We start from the raw sequence: 23470 nt of genomic DNA, 5'->3' as shown, positions 1-23470 counted from the left end.
CCCTACCTACGGTCTTCCTAACAGACATCCAGCCTATGCTTTAAGAGTTAAGTGACATGAAACTCAAAAACTTTCAAGGTAACTTGTTCTATTTTTGCACATTTCTAACAGACACTATGTCACCCAGCCGTACATAATAGCTAAGAATTAGGAAACTTTCCTTACACACATGTAAGACCAATTTTTTTAATGGATACCATTTAAAAATGTTACATCCTTTCCTTGTATTCTTAACTCAAATTTATTAGCTATAATTTATTCTTAGCATTCCCAATATAAACACAAATGAGTTCCACAGAGTAAAACAGCACTATCTTTGAGAGCTATTGTGGGTTTGAGCCCTTTGTACCAAGGCTGAGGATTTTGCCTGTTCCCTCCTATTGGCTATTGATGTTCAGTACTCTATCAATACACAATTCTACCTTCGTAGACGTACTGTGCTTGGATTCTGTTATTGTGAGATCTTTCTCACTTTAGATGGCAAAAGTAGTCACAAGTTTAAGCTCCAAAAAAGTACAGCTCTTCTGTCACTCTTTTTATTCTGCATTTTTAAAGCACATAAAGCAGTTCAGTTTTACCATTAAGAAAAGCCTTAGGATCTAGAAATCTTTGTTTCAATACAGAAAAAAAAAGACACCATCACAAAAGGAATTATATTAGTAAATTATAAAACAATATAGCTTTAGACAAGTGTAGCCATAACTATCAAGCAAGTTAACATATAGAAAAAAAAACAAGATAAATTATATCCTAAAAAATGTACGATGGGACACACATATCACTGGATTTTAAATAGGGGAAGTTACTTCAATTCTGAATCTCACAGGACTGCCTTGAAAATCCAATGAGATCATTAAAGTAGTTTCTCACTTCAAGTATAAGATAATGTTATTTAGCAAACATACTTGCTCAGAAGAGCTATATACAAGTCAGAGCTTCTAAGGGTGGATAGGTATCAGAAAATAAGACCTGGCAAACATATCTCAATCTGGAGTAGTTTATGCATTTAATGGGAAAGTAAGAGACAGATGACCTTGATGAAAGAAACTACATCTTATACTGCCCTATCATACTAATTAAAAATTGGCTAACTTTAGTCTTTTGATCTCATTCTTGGGTCAAAAAGCAAATGAAAATCTGATAGGAGGTCTTTGAACTTTCAATTATAAGGAATTTGAAATCACTTTGGTTTCTATCCAGTTGGTATTAAAATGAAGATTAAATTACCATTCATTTTCTTTGGAAAAGGTTGCTCTTCAAGCTAAAAGTTGTATATTTCCTTAATAAAAAGAATTTTATGTAAAAGCCAGGTGATATATCATCTACCTGCTGATAATTATGAAGTCCTGGAGTACTTTTGTGGTGAAGCTTTCCATATCCTTTAAGATAAGTACAACAGGAGGAGATTGCCATTGGCTAGAAGAAGTCCTCTTTTTCCTGGGCATTTTTGGGTCTGTCTTCTTTTAAGCCATTGTGAAAAGAAGGAATTAAAAGTAAGCCTTACCACCCAAACAATGCTCCAATCACATGTTTATATATCTCCCTTTATTATTTTACAGTAACACTGTTTCTTTATTTCTCCCATATAATAAAGAGAAACTCATTCCAACAGTTATTAGCAGAATCCTTCTGTGTCTGACATGGGAATAATAACCAAGAAGAAAAAGATTCAGTAAAATCTATAATTCATATGAAATACTTATATTTTCTACTGAGAAAACGACAGAAAAGACAAGGGGAGAAGATTTTCTATAAATTATTTTTTCCGTAAATAGAATGTTATATATTTTGCTTTGCTTTAAGGTGAAAACTAGTATTTTTAAATAAAAAGTACAATAAACAACACTACTTGCTGCTATGCTACTGTTAAACTTTAAGTTGAAAAGCATCTTTCATATCATCTGATCCAATCTGAATCTTTTAAAGACAGCTGACATAAACTGCATGTAGCATTTGATTTCCAGAAGATTTAAAGTTGTGGATCAAATTAAGATATTATGATAAGCATTAGACCCAATTTAATCCCTATATAAAGCAAAATGAAACTTCACTTATGACTGACTTCAGCAAACACCTTTATCAGAAAATGTCACCACAGTATTTTTCCCCATACTATCTGGCTACACAGCATCATAAACTAAAGCTGTGGTTTTATGTTGCAGTTCTTCATGAATCACTAAGGTTATTCATTTTCACTAGAGACTGTCATGGTAGAATGGAACCTCTTTTTAGCTTTCTGTTTGTTGGAAATACTTTACTTACAGATCATTTATTCCTCAAGAATTCTAAATGCAGAACAAATTAGATTTTTTTTTCAAAATGACTACTTCTCATTGGACTAAGTTGACAGTGGGAACTGGCAGCATGTACAACACTGTACAAAAGCAAATAAATATGAGGGACCTACCTAAGAGATAACACATTAAAGTTATAGCCATTGTCACAAAGATAGTATCTAGAACAGAACCAATTCCTGGCGTTGTTTTTGTCACTAGATGATATTCTCCTACAAATACAATGGCCTTTTAAGAAATTAAACACTTACCAGAAATTAGACTGCATACTGGAAAAAAAATACTTTTAACTAGTAGCCTTACAAAATATAAGTAGCTACTATTAATAGCTAAAGCACATAAGCACATTCTTTAAAACAAAACAGTACTACATTTAATATAATTCTAAGCCTCTTCAATCATATGCCAATTTCCTGAGAGCAAATTGTCAGTTTATACTTACCCGTGTGACATTCGTATACCAACTGGAAAGAGAATCCATTGAACAGTGTGTCTTTTTCTGGGCAACCTGAATACTTCCCTCTTTGGTTTCCTCATCTACACAGCAGTCCATCAACTGTGAGACCAGCTTTTGTAAAAAATGTTTCATATCTGCAAAATAGATAAAAAATATAAGAAAGCTCATCTCCCTGTAAAACAAATATGAAACATCTGAGAGTTCTTGATCAGTAGATTACATTTGGTAGAAAGTATTTTTCTATACTTAACATTAACACAACATATTAACTGTTAACGTTTGTTAGTATCTTCTCCTTAATATTTAAATTTCACGAATTCAGACTAAGTCAAAGTTTATGTATATTGTCCATTATAAATGTGTTACCTAAGCTAATGTGTAAACATGAAAATTAAAAATTATATGAGAAACAATATATATATATATATTTTAAGATTTTATTTATTTATTCATAGAGATGCAGAGAGAGAGAGAGGCAGAGACACAGGCAAAGGGAGAAGCAGGCTCCATGCAGAGCCTGACGTGGGACTCGATCCAGTGTCTCCAGATCACGCCCTGGGCTGCAGGCGGCGCTAAAACGCTGCGCCACCGGGGCTGCCCAAGAAACAATATATATTTAAATCACCCTAGTCAGCAAAAGGTTTTTAAGTCCTCTCAAAAAAGATCGAAAGTGTTATGTAAATTATTTTACTGATTACAAACCTTCCTTAGAGTCATTTTAAAGATGTACTAAGGGCTTTTATTTAATCAGTTTATAAATATGAAAGTAATATAAGCACATAAAGTCCTTATGTCAGTTCAAATCTAAGCCCATTTTACTCTTCGTGTCCACATTTTTTGTGATTTAATGGCTTCATATACTGAAGATTACCTCTGGTGATAGACTACTTTTTGCCATTCTAGTCTTTCAGACTAGAACAACAAGATGATTTGAGGCTGTAAATATGAACCTATATAGTCTATTCTCTGTTGGGCTAAATAAGAGCTGCCCAATCCCCAATCCTTAATTCTTAGCTCCCTGTCCCAAACTTTCCAACTTATTAAACTTCTACTGGGTTAAGGAACACATCTCATAAAAATGCCTAGACTATTACTGGCTGTGAAGCTAATATGGCAGAGGTGGAACAGAATAAATGAAGCAAAGGGTAGCAAAGAGTCGTGCAACAGTCAAGACTACTGTGATAGGCAATAAACCTCACCCTGCCAAAAATGTAGTGTCATGCTCTTCCCACAAATAAAAAGGGATAGAGATAGCTGAGGGGGGGGAGGGGTTGTCCGAAGAGATTTGTAACATTCTCACCAAGATTATTATGGCATTTATTCTGTACCTGGACAATCTTTAGCTTGCAATGAGACTACATATGGAGAGACATTATTCTGAAGAGCTTCTGTTAGACTTCTGAATGTTAAATCATGATCTGTCACATTCACACCTATGGAATAATACATCAGTATTGCACCATTATTTGTATTATTAATAATATAACAACAAGGTGAACATGTCAAGTGAATTACTAAATAAAAATATTTTTAAACACGATTAATAAGAGATACCAAGAAAATATACTGCATAAATGAAGAGACCTCCTTTAACAATAGCTATCTGGAGGCGCATACAATACTTAGTTGCCAGAAAGGGTATTTTATACACTGTCTCTTTATTTTTCTTTTCTTTTTTTAATTAAAGATTTATTTATTTACTCATAAGAGACAACAGAGAAAGGCAGAGACCTAGGCAGAAGGAGAACCAGGCTTCTCCAAGGGAGCCCGATGTGGGACTCGATCCTGGATCCCAGGATCACAACCTGAGCCGAAGGCAGACGCCCAACAGCTGAGAGCCACCTAAGCATCCCTACTATTTCCCTTTAAAAAAAGTTACTGAGGATGTATAGTTAACCCTTGAAAACTTACAAGTAATTTCATTGCTTTGTCAAATTTATAAAGAACTCTTTAAAATAATCATTCAAAAACTAAGGGCTATGGATTCCAGGCTTACTGTGACTCTGACATCAAGTGAGGAGAATCCAATCACTAATACTATCAATGACTGTTGTAGTAAATACAATAGGTAAAGTATACATTAAGCTAACTTCTGAGGGAAGAGCCTTAAAAATGAATAAAACTTTAGGTCCTTTAGGTATTTACTAAGCCCCCTGTTGTCATATCCACAAATCAGAATGTAGTGCTGTGCCTATAGCTATCAGAGTTAAGCGTAACTTCCTCACTATATTGGAAAAAAATTCTGATACTTTCCCTGACGTCACAATCTGTGATTTCTAAAAAGTGCTTTGGCACTTAGGTGCCAACAGTAAACATCTTGAAACTAGTTAATAACTGCTACTATAAAACTTCAATTGGTTAGAAAAAAAAAAGCAAAAGGTTCAGAATCCAAGCCACAAGAAGTAAAAATTTTCTTCTAGGAGAGCCAACAAATAAAAAGGTTGGCAGGCTATTTTTAAATGGACATACACTTTTTTGAAAACAGAAAATGTGTAACTGTGCTTAAGCATTCTTGGACTACAGTTTGTTTCTGTTTTTTTTTTTGTTGTTGTTGTTGTTTTTACAGAATCAAAATGATATTCCTGGCATGCATTATGGCCTATGATTCTGATACTGCATCTTTAAACAAATTTGGGAGGTGGCAAAATACTGGTTTGTCTTTCACTGACTGACTTTATAAGCTATTTAACATTCTGTTGCTTAAAACAATGGATTGGTCTATCAGAAACAAAATTAGCAATATCTTTAACTGGGAAAATGTTCTCCTCAGACTACTGACTTTGGAATATAACATTTCCATTAGCTTCTTTTCTCCTTTTGGCAGTAGGCAGGGAAGGGATTTAAACAGTGCTCTCAGCAATCTATCAAGCCATCACTTTTGATTGGCCATCACTCCACCTCCAATTATTATAACCTGGCAGTAGAGAAACAAAGCACCAAACAGTATAATCTGGTCATCACTGGGCCTCAGTTTCTCACCCATAAATGGAAAGGGTTTTGAAATTAAGTGCAGGCTGCACTGAAAAGCTGTTCATATTATAAAAAATACATAAAATTATTACAAAAAGTGTTATAAAAATCACTCCCTGTGTCTTGTTACTCAGAGTGGTCCTAACATCAGCAGTATGAACACCAGCAGGAGGACTGTTAAAAATGTAGAATTTCAGGCCCCACCTCAGACCTATTGACAAAAACTGCATTTACTAATATCCCTTGGAGGTTATTTGTAGATACATTAAATTTTGATAAGTAATGCCTTGAACATCAGGAATGAGATTTAGGTAATGAACAGTATTAAAGGCAGTATTAAACAACAAAATTAAGTTCTTATCTTAGTACACGCTAGTATAACAAACCTTGAATAAATAGTTTAAGTGCAATGAAGAGTACATTTGAAATCCAAATAGATCCAACTTTCTTCCCAAAAGAAATAAGAAAATTTGCCAGTAATCCAAATAAATATTTTTTATTACCCTACAACCAAAAGTTTGGTTAAAATGGGACATTAATAATGGGTTTTTAAGTACCTAAGAAATTTGCAATCTGCAGTTTGAAAGTTTATATATAATTCATCCAAACCCCCTTCTAAACAATAATAATATAGTATTATGAAACAATCTAAGATTGAGAAACTAAGCACAGGAATATAAAATTAAAGTGATATATAATTCCACAGAAAAGACAATTTTTAAAAAAAGCATATAAATGTAATCTATCAACCCACTGGTTGTTTCTTTATTACCGAATTCAAATATCATATATTCTCATAAAAGAACTAAGGAGTGACACAAATATATTTCTCTTTCACTTGCCTAACAAAAAGTTGAAGAGAGTACTAGCTAATCTCTATTTAAGTTACAGATGTATGATCAGTATAAGGAACGTTTATTGGTTTTGAAAGTATGTAAAGCAAACTATATTAGCTTAATTCTATATGAGAGACAAAACAGGTTTATCAAAACAAGTTATTCTCCACTCTTCTCATCAACAAAACCATTAATTAAAGAAACAAACATACACCCATACATACCTAGAATAAGAGCAGCAGTTGGAATTTCTCTGAGTTTTATTTGGCAGCCCCAGTCTCTTGAGCTCTTCTGGAATCCAGAATAAGACTTCCGCAGAAATTCAATTAGACTATCGAACAAGTTTTTATTTAATTCTTCCTGTAGTTGCTACAAAGAAAACACAAAACTTCATGAATTATTGTCAGTAGTAATCTAATGCATCTTTCCAAGTTTGGGAAAGAAAACTGTCATGAATTCCAAAGATTACATGTAAAATGATTATTAGATGGAAGAAATAAAAACGTATTTTTTCCTTAAATTTCCAGTCATTAGTGTTTTGGATTCCCTCATCAAAGAATCTCATTTATTTATACAACAAACATTTACTAACCATCTTAAAAATGAAAGATAGAAAGTAGTCTTTATCCTAAAAAAGTGAAAAAAAACTTAGGAAGAACACTTACAGTTAAAATACATATGTAGAGTCCTATGATAATATAAATATAGGACTATCCAGCTTATGCTGAGGTGACGTAGTTGAGTCAAAGCATTAGAGCAGCTGATGGAGGAGGTAATTATAGAGAGAAGAAAGTTAGAAGGAATGGTGAGTAGAGGAAGCAAGGAAGGAAGCACCAACCAGCTGGGGAACCACAAACAGAACAAGCATCAAGAACAGGAGAAGCGGTAGGGAATGAGCCTGGACAAATAAGAGGCTAGGCCTAAAAAATGATACTCGAAGTTAAAAAGGTTTGGATTTTATCTTGTGGGGAGAACCACTGCAGGGATGTTAAGGACCAGCATGATAAAATCAGGGTTAAGAAGGGTTAATCTGGCAGCACTGTGAAGGGGATGGGAGAAGCTGTACTAACAGGACAGGAAAACCCTTGCAGCCTGGCACAGGGTTATACCTGCCTGAAGGGAAGACTTTAACTTGGCCAATGGTGCTGTAGGGACTACTGACAGACCTGAGGGGTTTGACATCAAAGGCAGAGACAGCAGTTAGGAGGATCATCACAATCTAAGTTAAAAAATGAAGGTCTAAACTAGAAACCATAAATTCAAATACTTTCAAGGGTCACATGGAATACATAAATGAACAAAGCCGTAGGTGGAAAGCAATAAGAGTAGTAGGAAGCAGTAACAAAGTGCATAACTCTCCCACAGGCATTAAAAACCAAAAAAAATACAACACTGTGTTGGTCAAACAATAGAAGGCCACTCAAGATGTTGGCCCTAGAGCTATGAATCTGCTACAGCAGAGAAGTTATTTCAGAGCTGGAATATGAAGAACATAGAAATTGGACATGAGGATGACAAGCTCTTTAAAGTAACTTAATTTCTTGTGTAATTAAATGGATATTTAAAGAGTGCCACCATTTAAAAGTTGTGAGGATATATAAAGAGCCCCTTGCCTTGGCAGCTATCATTATAAATGTATGTTCCAGTACCTGAAGCTATGCTTAATACTTGGAACATGAGTGTATTTTTTAGGATATGCAGATTATATTGAACTAATATTACCTAAGTTTCATTAATAGTCTCGAAAATTGATGGTAAGGAAGATGGGAAGCAACAAATATGAGATTTATGGAATTAGAGAAATATTAAATTATTAAAAAAAGTATTCACCTCAGTTTCAGATTTCATTTGTTGCCATATCAACTGATAAGTTTCAAATCGGAGCTTACTGTCCTCAGACTCATTTTTCCCTTTATTAAAATAGTCCTCTAAAAACACAGAAAGAAATAGGTCAGTTTCTTTTTTATATAATAAAAGTTAGAAAATCTCTGTGCAAAGTCACACAGTAAGGGATGGGGCTGACATATGTACTAAAAATATATATATATATATATATGTATTTGGAGATAGGTAACATTCAATAGCCTTTAATTTTATTTATATATCATATTTTTACTATAGTAACAGTATCTAAAAGATTAAAAATCTTTAACTTTTAGATTATATTTCTATCATGTACTTTTGATTTGCTAACAGTATTTAATGGAGACATAAACATTTAATATTAATATATTTTCCTTTGCTCTTACTCAAAAGCCTTGTATACTTTGCTTCATATATTTGCTCTGAATTCTCCTTTATGAATTGATTCTTACCATGATTCTTATTCTTTTATTCAACTGATATAGGTTAGTTCAGCCTTTCATTTAGTCTGTATTATTTTATATGCTTTTTCAATCTTTTCCTCCAAATGGTTAGCCATTCATCAAAACACCATTTATCAAAATACAGTGCTTTTCAAACTTTGTAAACCATGATCCACATTATGGAATACATTTTACAACATAATCCAACACACAGATATTTAACAGAAACTACAAAGGTCCACAAAAACAATACTTATCATATGACAGCAAATGTTTTCTTTTCTACTCTGTTTTTTAAAACTATTATGACTAAGTTGATTTCATGACTCACACTTGGATTTTAACTTTCAGTTTGAAAACATTCACTTATTAAATAATCCATCCTTTCTCCCACTGATTTGAAGTACCCTTGCTATCGAGATACTTACAAATGCACTTGGAACTAATTTTTAACTTCTACTAAATCCAAGTCTATTCCCAGTTCAGCTGTCCTGAACTATTTAAGATCATTAAATGGCTGTAGCTTTGCAGTGCATTTCCATATTGGAATAATTCCAGGTTTCCCTCCTACCACCACCAAACATTATCATTCTTCTTCAAAATATTTTAAGCCATTCTTTCAAATAAATTTTGCCATTACTCAAAAATAATTAAAGTGGTATTCTGACTGGGTAAAATCAAATATGTAGATTGATTTAGGAAGAAATGATATTTGTAATATCATCTATTTGTAGATTTGTTAGAAAATCTACATCCAAAACACTACAAGTCTCTTCCTTTAGTCAAATATTGTACATTCCTTGTAGTTTTCTACTTTCCTTCACATTTCTTATTGTTACTGTTAGGTATTTTATTATAACAACTAGAACTTTTAAAGGATTCAATAATAATGAAATACATATTTTGTTCCTGATTTTATTCAGAAGCCAACACCAAGTTTTAATGTTAACTGGTAGTTTGAAATACAGATTGTCTTTTATGTTAAGGAACTTTGCTTCTGTTCATAGTTGACTCAGAGTTTTTAGCAAGTGTTTTTTAAGTTTATCAAAAGCCTTAGAATATACTGAAGTCATCATAAGGTAAAATGATATAGACAAGGTTATAGTATAAAAATGCTAACAAAAATGGGAAATACACCATTATTAAGAGACAAAGCAGAGTAACAAGGTAGCCTTAAATAGAATGAAAAAGTTCATTTTACTTTGATAATGAATAAAACCATATAAAATGTTAGAATGTCAAATCAAGGCATCAATTTTTTATGTGCCGAGTAATGTGGCATCAAAATATTAACAAAAAAACTGTCAGAAATTGGAAAACAGCAGTAGGACAATTTAACTTGTTACCATGACTTCTCTCAGTCATTTATAGATCAGAAAGGTAAAAAACACATTAAGAAGACCTAAGAAATAGAAGCTCTTGCTGTTGACAGGTTCCCTCCTGCTCCTACACACAGTGTTTTACTTCAATGTGAACCTCTCCTACACAGGGCTCAGTCTGTCTGTCTCTTTCTCTCCAGTTCCTGCCCAGTCATTTTCATGGATGTACAGTCATCCAGAGAACACAGAGGAGAGGGAGAGTTACCAGTCTTCTCTTAAGTACACATCCAAGTGTCTTCAAGTCAGGGGACAGATGGTGGGCAAAATGCAGGGCATCTTCCTACTTCTTCAGGCAATCTGTTTCAAGAATTGAAGCCAGTGAAGGCAAGTGCTAAAATCTGGATATGTTTTCCTTTTTCCTACACCATCTGTCTTATAATCAGGGTCAATTGTCAATTCCTCTAAGATTCTCATATTGAAACCTTATCTATTGGTCTTAGGTCAGCACAGTAAAAAAAAATTAATATACATCAAAGCAAACTTCAAATTATACAAATTAGACTTAGTAATACTAAAACTTTAAACAAATCTTAATAAATGATAGCTGAAATTCAACAGAAAAAGTTCTAAGCAAAAATTTGCCTATTATGGAGACAGTACCAACTACTGGTTAGACCAAAGGCTCTGGAATCAAACAGCCTAGGTTCAAATCCCAGCTCTGCCACTTACTAGCACTACCACTGAGAAAGTTCTAAGTATCCTCCTCATATATTTTAATGGACATAATTATAATACATTCCTCACAGTCTGCTGAGAGGATTAAACTATGTAACACATATACAGGGCTTAGAATAATCTAGCATATAATCAAACCTCAATAAACACTAACAATTTAATTAGTTATAATGACATTGCCAATACCACATGTCATTTCATGCTCTGTATCTTTCATACATAATGGGAAACAAAACTTGAATTTTCTCTGAAAAAGAACTACTTCAAGTTTAGCAATCTCCAACATTAAAGCAATATGTTCATAAGTCAATCACTTAAAAATAATTTATAATGTAACTATTCTTTTTTTTTAATAAAAAATTGTATTTACTTAGAAGCATTCAGAATGTCAACAAAACAGCTGCAACATTTTTTTTTTTGCAATTACAGAGTGGTATTCAGTTAACAGAACAACAATTATTTCGTAGAAGCTGCATCAGAGACAACTGAAGATGAAAATCTACCATCCCCATACATAACTAATTTGTGCTGTGCACCAACATGAACCTGCTTTAAATTTCCATGCCAATTTACAACCTCCATACTGTACCAGGCAAGGTTAATGGCTATTGAAAATACCACCAGGACAGGGCTATCTAAAGACACATTCGGTAGTGTGTTAACTATACAAAAAAAGACACCGTGCAGTTTAAAAACCAATCTTACACAGCCTTACATTTCAATTTTTTTCTTTAAAAGGAGTTGTGTACAGGGGGGTTAAATGCTTTATAGACAAGAAAAAAAAACTGCGCTAGAACCAACTTATTCATTATCTTCTTCATCTTCTTCCTCCTCATCCTCTTCATCTTCCTCATCTTCTTCCTCTTCCTTCTTTTTCTTGCTCTTTTCAGCCTTGACAACTCCCTTTTTTGCCACATCAGGCTTTCCTTTAGCTCAGTATGCAGCAATATCCTTTTCATATTTTTCCTTCAGCTTAGCAGTATTTTTTTCATAAGGCTGCTTCTCAACTGTAGCAGTGTTATTCCACATCTCTCCCAGTTTCTTGTTCTTTTTTTTGTTTTTAATTTTTATTTATTTATGATAGTCACACACACAGAGAGAGAGAGGCAGAGACATAGGCAGAGGGAGAAGCAGGCTCCATGCACCGGGAGCCCGACGTGGGATTCAATCCCGGGTCTCCAGGATTGCGCCCTGGGCCAAAGGCAGGCACTAAACCGCTGTGCCACCCAGGGATCCCTCTCTCCCAGTTTCTTCGCAACATCACCAAAGGATAGGCTGGGATGCTCTCCTTTGATTTTTGGGCAATACTCAGAACAAAATGAGAAAAAGGCCGAGGGAGGTCTCCTAGGTGCATTGGGATCCTTGAACTGCCTTTTTGTTTCCCCTTTAGGGGGGATATAAGTTTTCATTTCTCTTTCATAACAGGCCTCGCCCGCCTTAGCCATGTCTTCAAATTTTCCTTTCTCTCTGGCAGACATAGTCTTCCACCTTTCTGAGCACTTCTTAGAAAACTCTGAGAAGTTGACTGAAGCATCTGGGTGCTTCTTCTTGTGCTCCTCTCAGCAAGTTTGCACAAAGAATGCATATGATGACATTTTGCCACTTGGCTTCTTAGGATCTCCTTTGCCCATGTTTAATTATTTTCCTCAGTGAGGCACAGAGTTGCCCAGTGCCCGTCTGGCTCTCACTTGCCCCAGCACTGTCTCTATGGAGCTCAATGTACTGCAATATAATGTAACTATTCTTTGTTCACTATTTCCAAGTCTATCACTCACTTTTTATTGGGGGTGGGGCAGGGAATACAGAAAGTTTCATGTTTCTTTAAGTCTAAGAGTGTAGAACTTGAGATCACTGTTTATTCTGTTAATGAGAAACCAGATTCTTATAAATCATATATTCTACCCTCTGGTCCCCTCAAGTATGACCATCATTTTATTATTTGCTCCTTGACCACAGGTTTCTTATCTAGTTGGTCTCAAACTGAAGTAGTAACACTCTAAGGTCTGAATCATGCAATGATTTAGAAAACTCCCTGTCAATAAATGCCAAGTTATTTATTTCTTTCGTCAAACAGTGGTATAGTTCAGTTTTTCTTTTTTAACTCAAAACTAGTGCATAAATATGCTTAATTCCATATCACAATCTTTCCATCAGAATTAATCTTTACAGTACTGAATAATAAGTATAAATAATAAGGCTGTGAGAAACTTTTTAAGAAGTACCAATACCTAGGTACCATTCCCAGAGATTCTGATTTTGAGATCTGGGCATTAGTATCTTTAAAAAGTTCCCCAAGTTGGGGATCCCTGGGTGGCTCAACGGTTTAACACCTGCCTTCAGCTCAGGGTGTGATCCTGGAGTCCCAGGATCAAGTCCCACACTGGGCTCCCAGCATGGAGCCTGCTTCTCGCTCTGCCTGTGTCTCTGCTTCTCTCTCTGTCTCTCAGGAATAAATAAATTAAATCTTTAAAAAAAAAAAAAAAAAGTTCCCCAAGTTGAAGTCTAAATAAGGTCCATAGATGGTACCAATATTGAGCTTTCTGATTGTGATACTATACCAGATACCCAAAATATTACCACTGAGATTACTAGATAAAGGGCACAAGGGAACTCTCTACACTTTCTTGCAACTGTACGTGAATTGACGACTATGTCCTTTAAAAAAACCAATTTTTTTTAAAACAGTTCCCCAAGTGATTCTAATCTGCAGCTACAGAACAAAATACATTTTGACAGTATTATCATGATTTGCTTGAAAAAGTCAATTCTTCCTAACATGATCACTAAGCAGATAGCTGGAGATTTAAAAAAAAAAAAAAAAAAAAAAAAGTTCTTTCTTAATATGCCCATTTTAATAGTTTATTATGTCCTAATAAAAATAAACACTCATATAACTGTTCCCTCAATCTAGAAAACATTTCCATTAGTCCAAAAAGTATCTTTTGCCGTCAACTTCCTCTACCACACCCCAGGAAATCACTGAGATTTTTAAAACCAGCTCTTTCTTTTTTTAAACTTCCATCTAAGTTAGCCTTCTTATTTATATATTTAAGTAAGCTCTACGCCCAGTGTGGGGCTTGAACTCACAACCCCGAGATCAAGGGTTGCATGCTTCACCATCTGACCAGCCAAACACTCCTAAGACAATCTCTTTTGAAGAATGGGGACCTATCTTTTGAAGGAAATTTACTTTCCAATTTGCCTTTTGAAGGTATATTTGGATTCCCTTTTAGACTGAAACTCTGGGATGTAACTTATCCCTTTCACTATACATTGGAACATAATTGCTACAAGAAGATAAGTAAGTCAAACTTAGACAAAAGAATTACTGAATTCAACTAGGTTTAGTTAGGTAAGTTCAAGACTTAGGGGAAGAAAACTAACCAATTTGGTATCTCTTACCTACAGGTACAGAGATCTTTCTCTTCTTGAAGTTTGGCTTAAACACAAAGCAGCCCTAAAAAAAGTAAGAAAGAAAAAAGCATAAAGTCAAAGTAGCCAAGGAACAGATAAATCTGATTAACCAAGTATCTTATGAATGAGATTTTCTAAAAAGGTATTTCTTTAAAGTGCTAAGAAATCACCTCTCTTCAATCAATTGTAACAGGAAAATTCTTTTTTTAAAATATTTATTTTTTAGAGAGAGAGCATGAGCACATGAGTGAGCGAGGGAGAGTGGGAGAGAGAGAGAGAATCCCAAGTAGACTCCCTGCTGAGCCCAGAACTCGACAGGGGGACTCAATCCAGGACCCCTGAGATCATGACTTGAGTTTAATCAAGTCAAAGGCTTAAACAACTGAGCTACCCAGGCACATACACAACAAAATAGGAGAAAGAAAAATTCTAGAAGAAAAATTCTTTTTTTTTTTTTTAGAAGAAAAATTCTTAAAAAAGGGGACTATCCATTTCTTTCTCCTCCTTCCCTTGGGATGCTCGTCTTTGATTTTGCTCCTAGAAACCTAATCTAAGAGACAAAAAAAAAAAAAAGCTGATGAAATGTAAATCCAGAAAGGTTGTATTTTTATAAAATTTAAAGAAAGAACATTAGTTCTATTCATCAAAATGAAGATCAAAAATAGTGACACTCTCTCATTTTAAAGGAAATATTATTTAATTAAATTTTAAATATCCATAACCTGGTCAGGAAATAGATAATTTGTCTATTGTTTTATCCTTATACACTTTTCTTCATCTGATAAGAGTCCTATTCATCTGTTTTGGGAAACCTTCCTCAGTTCTCTAGTTAGAATTATTCCTTTCCCTAAGATCTCACAATATTTGAATGCCTTTATTTTGCTTTGTTTTAAATCACTTTCACTGTGTATCATGGTTATTTACAGGTCTCTCTCACAAGTAGTTTGTGAGTACCTTTAGGGCACATACTGCATATAATTCATAATTGTTTCCTCAGTGTTTTGTTTTGTTTTTTTTTTAATTTTTATTTATTTATAACAGTCACACAAGGAGAGAGAGAGAGAGAGAGAGAGAGGCAGAGACACAGGCAGAGGGAGAAGCAGGCTCCATTCACCGGGAGCCCGACGTGGGATTTGATCCCAGGTCTCCAGGATCGCGCCCTGGGCCAAAGGCAGGCGCCAAACCGCTGCGCCACCCAGGGATCCCAGGACAGTGTTAATATATATATTAGGCAATGAGTATATGAATGAATGCTTACTGAGTAATTTTTCTGGTAATTTCCTAGCTACCTTTAGTTTCATGTTATTATTTGACTAGTGATATATAGCCCCCAAGCTACTGGTCCTACGTTTATTCTACCAATCCATGCACCATGTACAGCTTCTTAAAGACTGCCATTAACATGGAAAACGAAAGAAAAAATGAAAAAACTATACCTAGAAAAAGTCATCTCAGGACAGTGCCAAAGACAGCTGTGCAAATATAAAGTGGCCATTTGCATTACAAGACCCAAAATAAGAACTGTGCCTTATACTCTTGTATCTGCAACTACTGAACTATTGAAATACGCATTTACATTTAGAAAAATCTTGTAGTACCACAACAAGCTTGTCATTGTCTCCTTTCTTCTTCTTTTTTTTTTTTAAGATTTATTTATTTATTTATTCATGATAGACATAGAGAGAGAGAGAGAGGCAGAGACAGGAGGAGAGAGAAGCAGGCTCCATGCCAGGAGCCCGACGTGGGGCTCGATCCCAGGACTCCAGGATCGCGCCATGGGCCAAAGGCAGGCGCTAAACCGCTGAGCCACCCAGGGATCCCCCATTGTCTCCTTTCTATAACTACCTGCAATTCAGTAAGGGAAAAGGAGCTACGAAGGAGTGAAATATGACCAGTGCTTGGAATAGATCCTAATAAATGGCAGGTAGTAAGTAATATGGTTAACCACTTCGAACTGCTGATTAAATGATGGTGTTTGAGACAGAAGAAGCAGTCTAGCAGGAGAGCTAACAGGTAGAAAATATGACAAAGAGAAGGAAGTTTAGATAAAGAAAAAAAGAGCTAGCAGTCCCATGAATACCTAATATAGTCCTTAAAGACTCTTATTCATGCAAGGTCACCTTCATAATCAATTCAATACAAGCATTTCTATTATAATGCCAGAAATGTTCTCCTGAAAAAAAAACCACAATTCTGCAAGACACAAAAATAAGAGCCTGAAACAATGAAAAGGATTAGGGGGCAGACCACTCAAAATCTATGGATCTTTAAAACGAGGGCAAAACCCAAACAGTACCAACCCTAATAAAAAATACTAGTGTAAGAGGACTTGAACTATCTCCATTTTGATCTCAAACTTTCTAATTGATGAAGTTCTTTTTTTTTTTTCCAGAAAAACATTCTGTGGGCACAGCATCCCCTGAGGGGAACCAAAACTAATCCCTTAAGCAATAAGGATTGCCAGAGCCAGGAAGACCTAGTCCAGGATTGACTCTAAGATAATGATCAACCGGACCTTTCCGGCCCTCCTTTGTCCCAAATTTTCCTCATTTAAACCTGGAAGTATTTTCAGCACTTCGGAGAGTCTTTGAGACTCTAGGCTGCTGTCTTATCAGTGTTGGCCTCACTGAATTAAATTCCTTTTTTGTTTCACTACCACTCATTTCTCCGACTTTGGATTTTGACAGCAGTGATTGCCTGAAGCTGGTTGGTTTCAGATATCTGGAGCTAGATGCTCTTGCACCCCCACTGCCCGGGCTACACCAGCACAGTTAAACCTCTTCCAGCATTTGCACCTAGGAGCACAGCCAATCTTCTGTAAACTTAAGCTCTGTGGCTTAAAGTTTCCCTTTGATATAGTCTCAGAAGGCACTCTTTCCTATAATTTTAGCTTAATTTTAGTCAAAACTAAAGATCAGATCCATGAAAGAGCCTTCTAATGTACTGTTTTAACATGGGGAGAAATGACTGCAGTTTTTCTCACTTACATTCTCAACTTTATCACAGTTTAATTTCAGGGGCATCTGGCTGCACCCATATTACTAATGGTCTTACTTTTACTTGGTCTGTAGCAGTGCTGTTCAATTGAACCTTCGGTAATGAAGGAGAACTATCATGTCTGCACTAATACAACAGTCACCACCATATGTGGTTATTGAGCAGTTGAAATGTGGCTAGTTAAGACTGAGAAAATGAATTTCTAATTTTATTTAATTTTACTTTATTTTTTTATTTTTATTACAGATCTTATTTATTTATTCATGAGAGACCCAGAGAGAGAGAGAGAGAGAGAGAGAGAGAGAGAGGCAGAGACACAGGCAGAGGGAAAAGCAGGCCCCATGCAGGGAGCCTCACGTGGAACTGATCCCAGGTCCCCAGGGTCAGGCCCTGGGCTACAAGGCGGAGCTAAACCGCTGAGCCACCCAGGGATCCCCAAAATTTACTTTATTTTAATTAAAACTGAAATAGCCACATGTGGCCATTGGCTACTTAATTGGATAATAGAGCTCTAGGATTTATCTTCTTACCAACCACACTATCATGTCTCCCTACAATCCCTTGGCCATCTAGACAGCCCATATGAGGACTACCGGATCTCCTCTGACACATGCACACTTACGTTATTCTTCTCATTTTTCATAATACTTCCTCTCTGATTATACTGATTTTTCCATTTCTTTAATATAGGTCATTTTATTTCTATCTTCTAGACCAAAGAACATGTCACTCTCTAAGCTAGAACAGTCTCCCTATACTCCCCAATCCTAACTTCTACTTATTTTTCAGGTCTCAGCCAAAATGTCAGTTTCTTCAGAGGCCTTCGCAGACCCCGGGGCTGTCTAACATTTATGACAATTTGTTAACTTCGTTCATCTGTGTTGGTCTTTCTTCAGCGCAGCCTATTTTGTTTACCACTCTTATCTCGGTACCTAACGGGAGCGCTTGGCGCACAGTAAATATTTATAAGAAAGAAAGAGAAAGGGAGACTGGGGCTCATCCTCGGGGAATTCGACCTCCACAAACCAGAACTTTAAAGTCCCCCAGCCAAAACAACTAAGGTAGATCGGTGTCTTTGCTCCCCCAAACAAAATTGACCTCAACTGCCCCTGGAGTAAGACGCTCCAGCTCAGCCCGCCACTCCCTCCCCACCAGCCGGTTCGCTGAAGCCAACGTAACCTCTGTTACAGGCCTTCTTCAAAAGAGAAGGAGACGACGTCTGAGTCTAGCGGGCGTCCGACCCTCACATACCTTGGACACCGAAGAGGTGGCCATGGCCCCAGCCGCTCGCGGGATCGCCACTGCGCTCGGGATTTCCCGCGCTCCCTCGCGGCAGCAGGGCAGAGGTTAGTGGAAGGCCACGCGGCTTCTTGATTGGCTGGCAGGACCCTTCGGGGCGGGCTTCCGGCGCGCAAGGCGGGGCGTGCAGCGGAGGGCGGGGCAAAGATCCGGGCCGGGCGGTTGGAGCGCGCTTGGTGGAGGCGGACATGGCTTGTGGCTTCCGCAGGTCCATCGCCTGTCAGGTACGGACCAGGGAACTCGCAGAAGCAGGGCCCTGGCGGAACCCCACCCTGGGCCAGCGCTCGGTTAGCGAGAGGGCGGATTCCACGGAAACCCCGTTTCTGCCGCCTCCTCCCTCCTTTCTGGAGCTGCTCGAGTCGTTACAGCAGATTCGGGGGTGGCTCGGCCGTGCGACCCAAATCGGTTTCTCAGGGTGAAAAGTAAACCTTGAAAAGCAAACCTATGTTGCTTCCCTCCCTCCTTCGCACCCCACACAGCTTTGTATGCTTTACCCTAGTTGGAAAGTCATTGGGCCATGATTAGAAGAATCCTTTAGAAATTAGTGTTCCTTACACTTAGTGAACTCGAGAATGGATCTAAAATTTCATTTGAAAGGATCTGATTTAAAAACTGGTCGTTTGTCTTGCAAAGTCGTTTTGGCCTCCTGTCCTGGCATTACTTTTGGTAACTCCAAAGGTAACGCGAGATGCTGTTTTACTCGATTCAGAGTCCTCTATGTGAACAGCTCTGTAATAAGGAAAGGAATAAAACACCTTAACAGATTAGATTTCAGCAAAAAGAATTTTTGGAATTCATCGGCCCCTTTTGAAATCTTGCAACAAAACTTTCAATTGTCTTGACAAACCCATTTCTTTTTTATCAGTGGACGTATTTTGCCTGGCATATAATTTTCCTCAGTTCATTTTTATAATATTTCTGGACATTTATGAGAAAGTTCCTCTGCCTTTATGCTTAAAGATGTACTGCCCTGTCCAATGGCGGCCTCTCAGGTACCACCATGGGACCTTCTGATAGGACAAGGCTGAGTTTATGGTTTACTGGAGTAAGAAAGAACACTTCAGCAGAGTTTTTGGTGGTATTGTCTGGGAAGGCAAGGTCAGATTTTCCTTGAGAATTTGATGTATTGGTTTAAAGCTAGTCTTTCAGTGGCAGAGGGTGAGAGGGCAGAGGAGTGGAGGAGATGGCTTGATTAGGATTGGATACTGATCTTAATAGTTATAAGATTGGGAGAAAGAAGTTCCTGTAATCAATAATCAAGCTATTTGGGCAGGAGTCTCCTAGAATAGTAAAGTGATGCTACTGAAGACAAGGAAATAATACAGTCATACTGATGTGGACAGTGGGCTGTATCCAGGGTAGGTAGTTTTGGACCTCAGTGTTCAAGCTGTGTTTGGATAGGGAGAAGTTCAACATGGTAGGTCAAGATAAGGCCAACCAGAAACATTTTCTGTTTAGTTTTGCAAAGGCTGTATTCTTTCTTGTAAAGAAGGTAAGTTGGAGAAACAGGAACTAATATGTAGTGTATTTCTGCTAATTACATTCACATTTAAGCCTCGTGATGACCTTATGACAGAGAATTATTAACCTTGTCCAGTTGAGCAAACTGAGATTCAGAGAGATTAAAAACCTACCCAAGGCCGGGGTCTACACATGGTTAATAAGTTGAAGAGTTGGATTATGAACAGGGATCTAACTTCAAAATCAGTCTTTTTCATGTATGCTGTGCTTTCTAGTTTTATGAAGGCAAGAAGCACAATATGATAATTAAACAATCTAACAGATTTGTATAGCAACATAAACTAAGCAAATGCATATTTCTCCAAACATGGAGTCATTGAGGGATGATCGGAGATGAGGTTAAATAAAAATATGTGCGATACATATGTTTATGAATGAGGATCTTTTGCTAGTTTAGGAATGAAGGAATGTATTACATGAAATGGCACATTCATTCAGCAAATTTTGATAACGAATCTACATTTTTTAAAAAATACTATCATCAGTCCCAGGGTTGTAAGTGAATAGAATTCAATTCTAGAAGCTAGAATATAGCTTCTGCCCTAGCAGGGCTCTGGGCTAACTTGGGGAAACGCATGTATAAACAGCTAATTGAAGTACAGTCAGTAACCAGTGTATTAGAAATGTGTCAAGTGCTAAGGGAATATGGAGGAGACAGCTTCCAGGTGTCAGGGAATGTTTTGTGGAAAAGGTAACATGGGACCTCGGTCCTGAAGAGAGGATGGATAGGAGTGTACCAAGGTAAAAGGGTGAGAGCTTGGGGAGTGGTAGGGTATTCCAAGGACATCATATGTGTGGACAACAGACCCATGGGAGTTCATAGTATATGTATATTCATGGAACCACAATATTCGAATATGACTGAAATTTAGAGTATGCCTCTTAGGCCTCACTTCAGCAAGTTCTTTGGACTCTATCTTCAAAATAATATCTTGAATCTATCCATTCTTTTCCATCCCTGTTGCCCTTCCTGGCCCCTTATCCCAAACCACGCAACCTACGTCACTGGCCTACAACAGCATTCTAATGGGTTGCCATCCTTGCCATCCCTCAAATCCATTCTCTTTAAAGCAAGTAAAGTGACTTCTCACATGTAAATCAACTCATATCACTTATCTGTTTAAAACTACATTGCACAAACTTTCTACCAGAACCTTAACATCTTTCTTTCCAACCTCCATTAATACCATCCTATTCTTCCTTTCTGCAGGATCCTAGCCAAACTGTAATTTAAATTTTTTCTAACAAAGCAAGGTCTTTCCATTCCCGTTGCATAGATTATTCCCAGTGCCTAAAGGAAATGATTTTGTACCATGACCCTTTGTGCAAGATGGAAGTTTCACAAACCAATAGTTTCCTTATAATGTGTGTCCATTCTTTTCCATACTACATTTTTCAAAAGATCCTGGTTGTGACTCACTGAATTTATTCCCAACTGACAACCTGTAGTTTGAAAAGTGTGTCCTCCAGTTGCTCCATTTCTCATACCCTTGTTTGCTTCTATCATAGCATTTATAAGAGTTAATAATCCTTTCATTAGCTAATTATTAGGGAATTCGTTATTTTGTTTTATTTCCTTTTTTTGCCATGTTTTCTCTATAAGCTTCATCAAGACAGCGTATTTTATTTACTATTTCCCTAGCACTAGCAAAGTGTCTGAAACATAGAAGGTATTGGATACATATTTAAAGAATAAGTAAGGGGATCCCTGGGTGGCGCAGCGGTTTGGCGCCTGCCTTTGGCCCAGGGCGCGATCCTGGAGACCCGGGATCAAATCCCACATCAGGCTCCCGGTGCATGGAGCCTGCTTCTCCCTCTGCCTGTGTCTCTGCCTCTCTCTCTTTCTCTCTGTATGACTATCATAAATAAAAAAAAAAAAAAGAATTTTAAAGAATAAGTAAGTTGTTGCAATGTAATATAAAGTTTGCAGCTTTGCCAAATGAGTTCATAGTTTTAAAGCTGTGAGATAAAATAGTAAAAATGGAAAGGATTAAAATTGTAGTCCCTCCATTTGTGTGACTAACTTACTCTTGGCAGGTTAATTAACCTGTCAGCTATAAAATGATGGTATTGATTCCAAGTTTACAGGATTGTTGCAAGGATTAATGATGATGAATACAATAATAATTACCATTTGTGGAATATTTCACGTGTACCATGCAGTTTTGCTGAACTCTATGGGGCCATTGATAAGATCTAATGACATAATGTTAACAGAAAGTGCATAATGTCAAGAACTGTGAGGGGTTTGACTTTATCCTACTAGTCTACCACAGTTCCATGGATGGTGGCAGAAACCATGAGGTCCCTGGGTGAGGAAAAAGGATTTTTTTTATTCACAGCAATAGTAGTAGCCAGAGTATCAACATATTCTTGTATCAGTTCCCCAAGCCCTTGGTTTTTTTTTTTAATATTTTATTTATTTATTCATGAGAGAGAGAGAGAGAGAGAGGCAGAGACACAGACACAGGCAGAGGGAGAAGCAGGCTTCATGCAGGAAGCCTGATGTGGGACTTCTTTCCCAGATCACGCCCTGAGCCAAAGGCAGATACTCAACTGCTGAGCCACCCAGGCGTCCCTCCTCTACCTTTCCTGATTTGGGTAACTTTCTCACTAAAAGCATGTAACACATATTGTCTGTTTATTAAGCATAGCTGTACAACTTGTTTCCTATGAATTTTAATTTTCTAAGATTTATTTTTAGAGAGAGCAAGAAAGGGAGGGGAGCGGGGGTGCAGGGAGGACAGAGGGAGAGGAAAAGCATCTCAAGCAGACTCCCCACTGAGCATGGTGGAGGCCAGGACTCTGGGATCGTGACCTGAGCTGAAACCCACTAGTCAGACACTTACCACTTAGAAGCACCGCCTATGCATTACCACCTGAGCTATGACTTAATTGACTGGGTTTCTTTATAAGCAGATTTTTCAGAAGGGTTCAAGGTGCTTTTTTTTTTCAACTGTTTTTTTTTTTTTTAAGAAATTTTGACTTTTCAGATAAAATACCCTAGTAGTATCAAAAGGAGGTTTGAATCATTAGAAAATTAGCATGTTTATGGGGCACTGGAGTGGCTCAGTCCATTAACTGTGAGACTCTTGTTTTCCACCCAGGTCATGGTCTCATGGGTCCTGGGATTGAGCCCCACTCAGCTGCTTGAGATTCGCTCTCTCAAATCTGTTTAGAAGTAATATCAAAAGTCTTCATTTGAGAAATAAGGCAGTAACACCAGATTATTGAGTTCTGAATTTGAATTTTCCAAACATGGATACTACAGATGCAAGTGCATACATCAATTTTCAGATGTGACAATTCACATTAAAAAACA

General features: G+C 36.9%; 2 protein-coding genes across 9 annotated transcripts in view; one reads left to right on the top strand and one right to left on the bottom strand.

Annotated features, from left to right (window-relative positions):
• ORC3 (origin recognition complex subunit 3) overlaps positions 1-18841 on the bottom strand; it is a 68397-nt gene extending 49556 nt beyond the window's left edge. The window contains exons 1-7 of one of the 8 annotated variants that reach the window (XM_025983850.2): positions 18580-18774; positions 14320-14374; positions 8388-8485; positions 6782-6926; positions 4080-4184; positions 2737-2885; positions 1327-1460 (exon numbers count right to left, since the gene is read on the bottom strand). In XM_025983850.2, the coding sequence (XP_025839635.1) occupies positions 1327-1460; positions 2737-2885; positions 4080-4184; positions 6782-6926; positions 8388-8485; positions 14320-14374; positions 18580-18603 (710 nt within the window). In that variant the 5' untranslated portion in view covers positions 18604-18774. Of the gene's footprint in view, positions 1-1326; positions 1461-2736; positions 2886-4079; positions 4185-6781; positions 6927-8387; positions 8486-14319; positions 14375-18579 lie in introns of all 8 variants that reach the window. The other 7 variants (XM_072736923.1, XM_072736938.1, XM_072736952.1 and 4 more) reach the window with 7 other exon arrangements.
• RARS2 (arginyl-tRNA synthetase 2, mitochondrial) overlaps positions 18763-23470 on the top strand; it is a 53356-nt gene continuing 48648 nt past the window's right edge. The window contains exon 1 of the mRNA XM_025983846.2: positions 18763-18851. Within this exon, the coding sequence (XP_025839631.1) occupies positions 18816-18851 (36 nt within the window). The 5' untranslated portion in view covers positions 18763-18815. The remainder of the gene's footprint in view (positions 18852-23470) is intronic.

The sequence above is a fragment of the Vulpes vulpes genome, chromosome 1 (assembly GCF_048418805.1).
Source record: "Vulpes vulpes isolate BD-2025 chromosome 1, VulVul3, whole genome shotgun sequence".
Taxonomy (NCBI): domain Eukaryota; kingdom Metazoa; phylum Chordata; class Mammalia; order Carnivora; family Canidae; genus Vulpes; species Vulpes vulpes.
The sequence above is the reverse complement of the archived record's forward strand: the minus strand, read 5'-3'. Positions and strand labels throughout refer to the sequence as shown.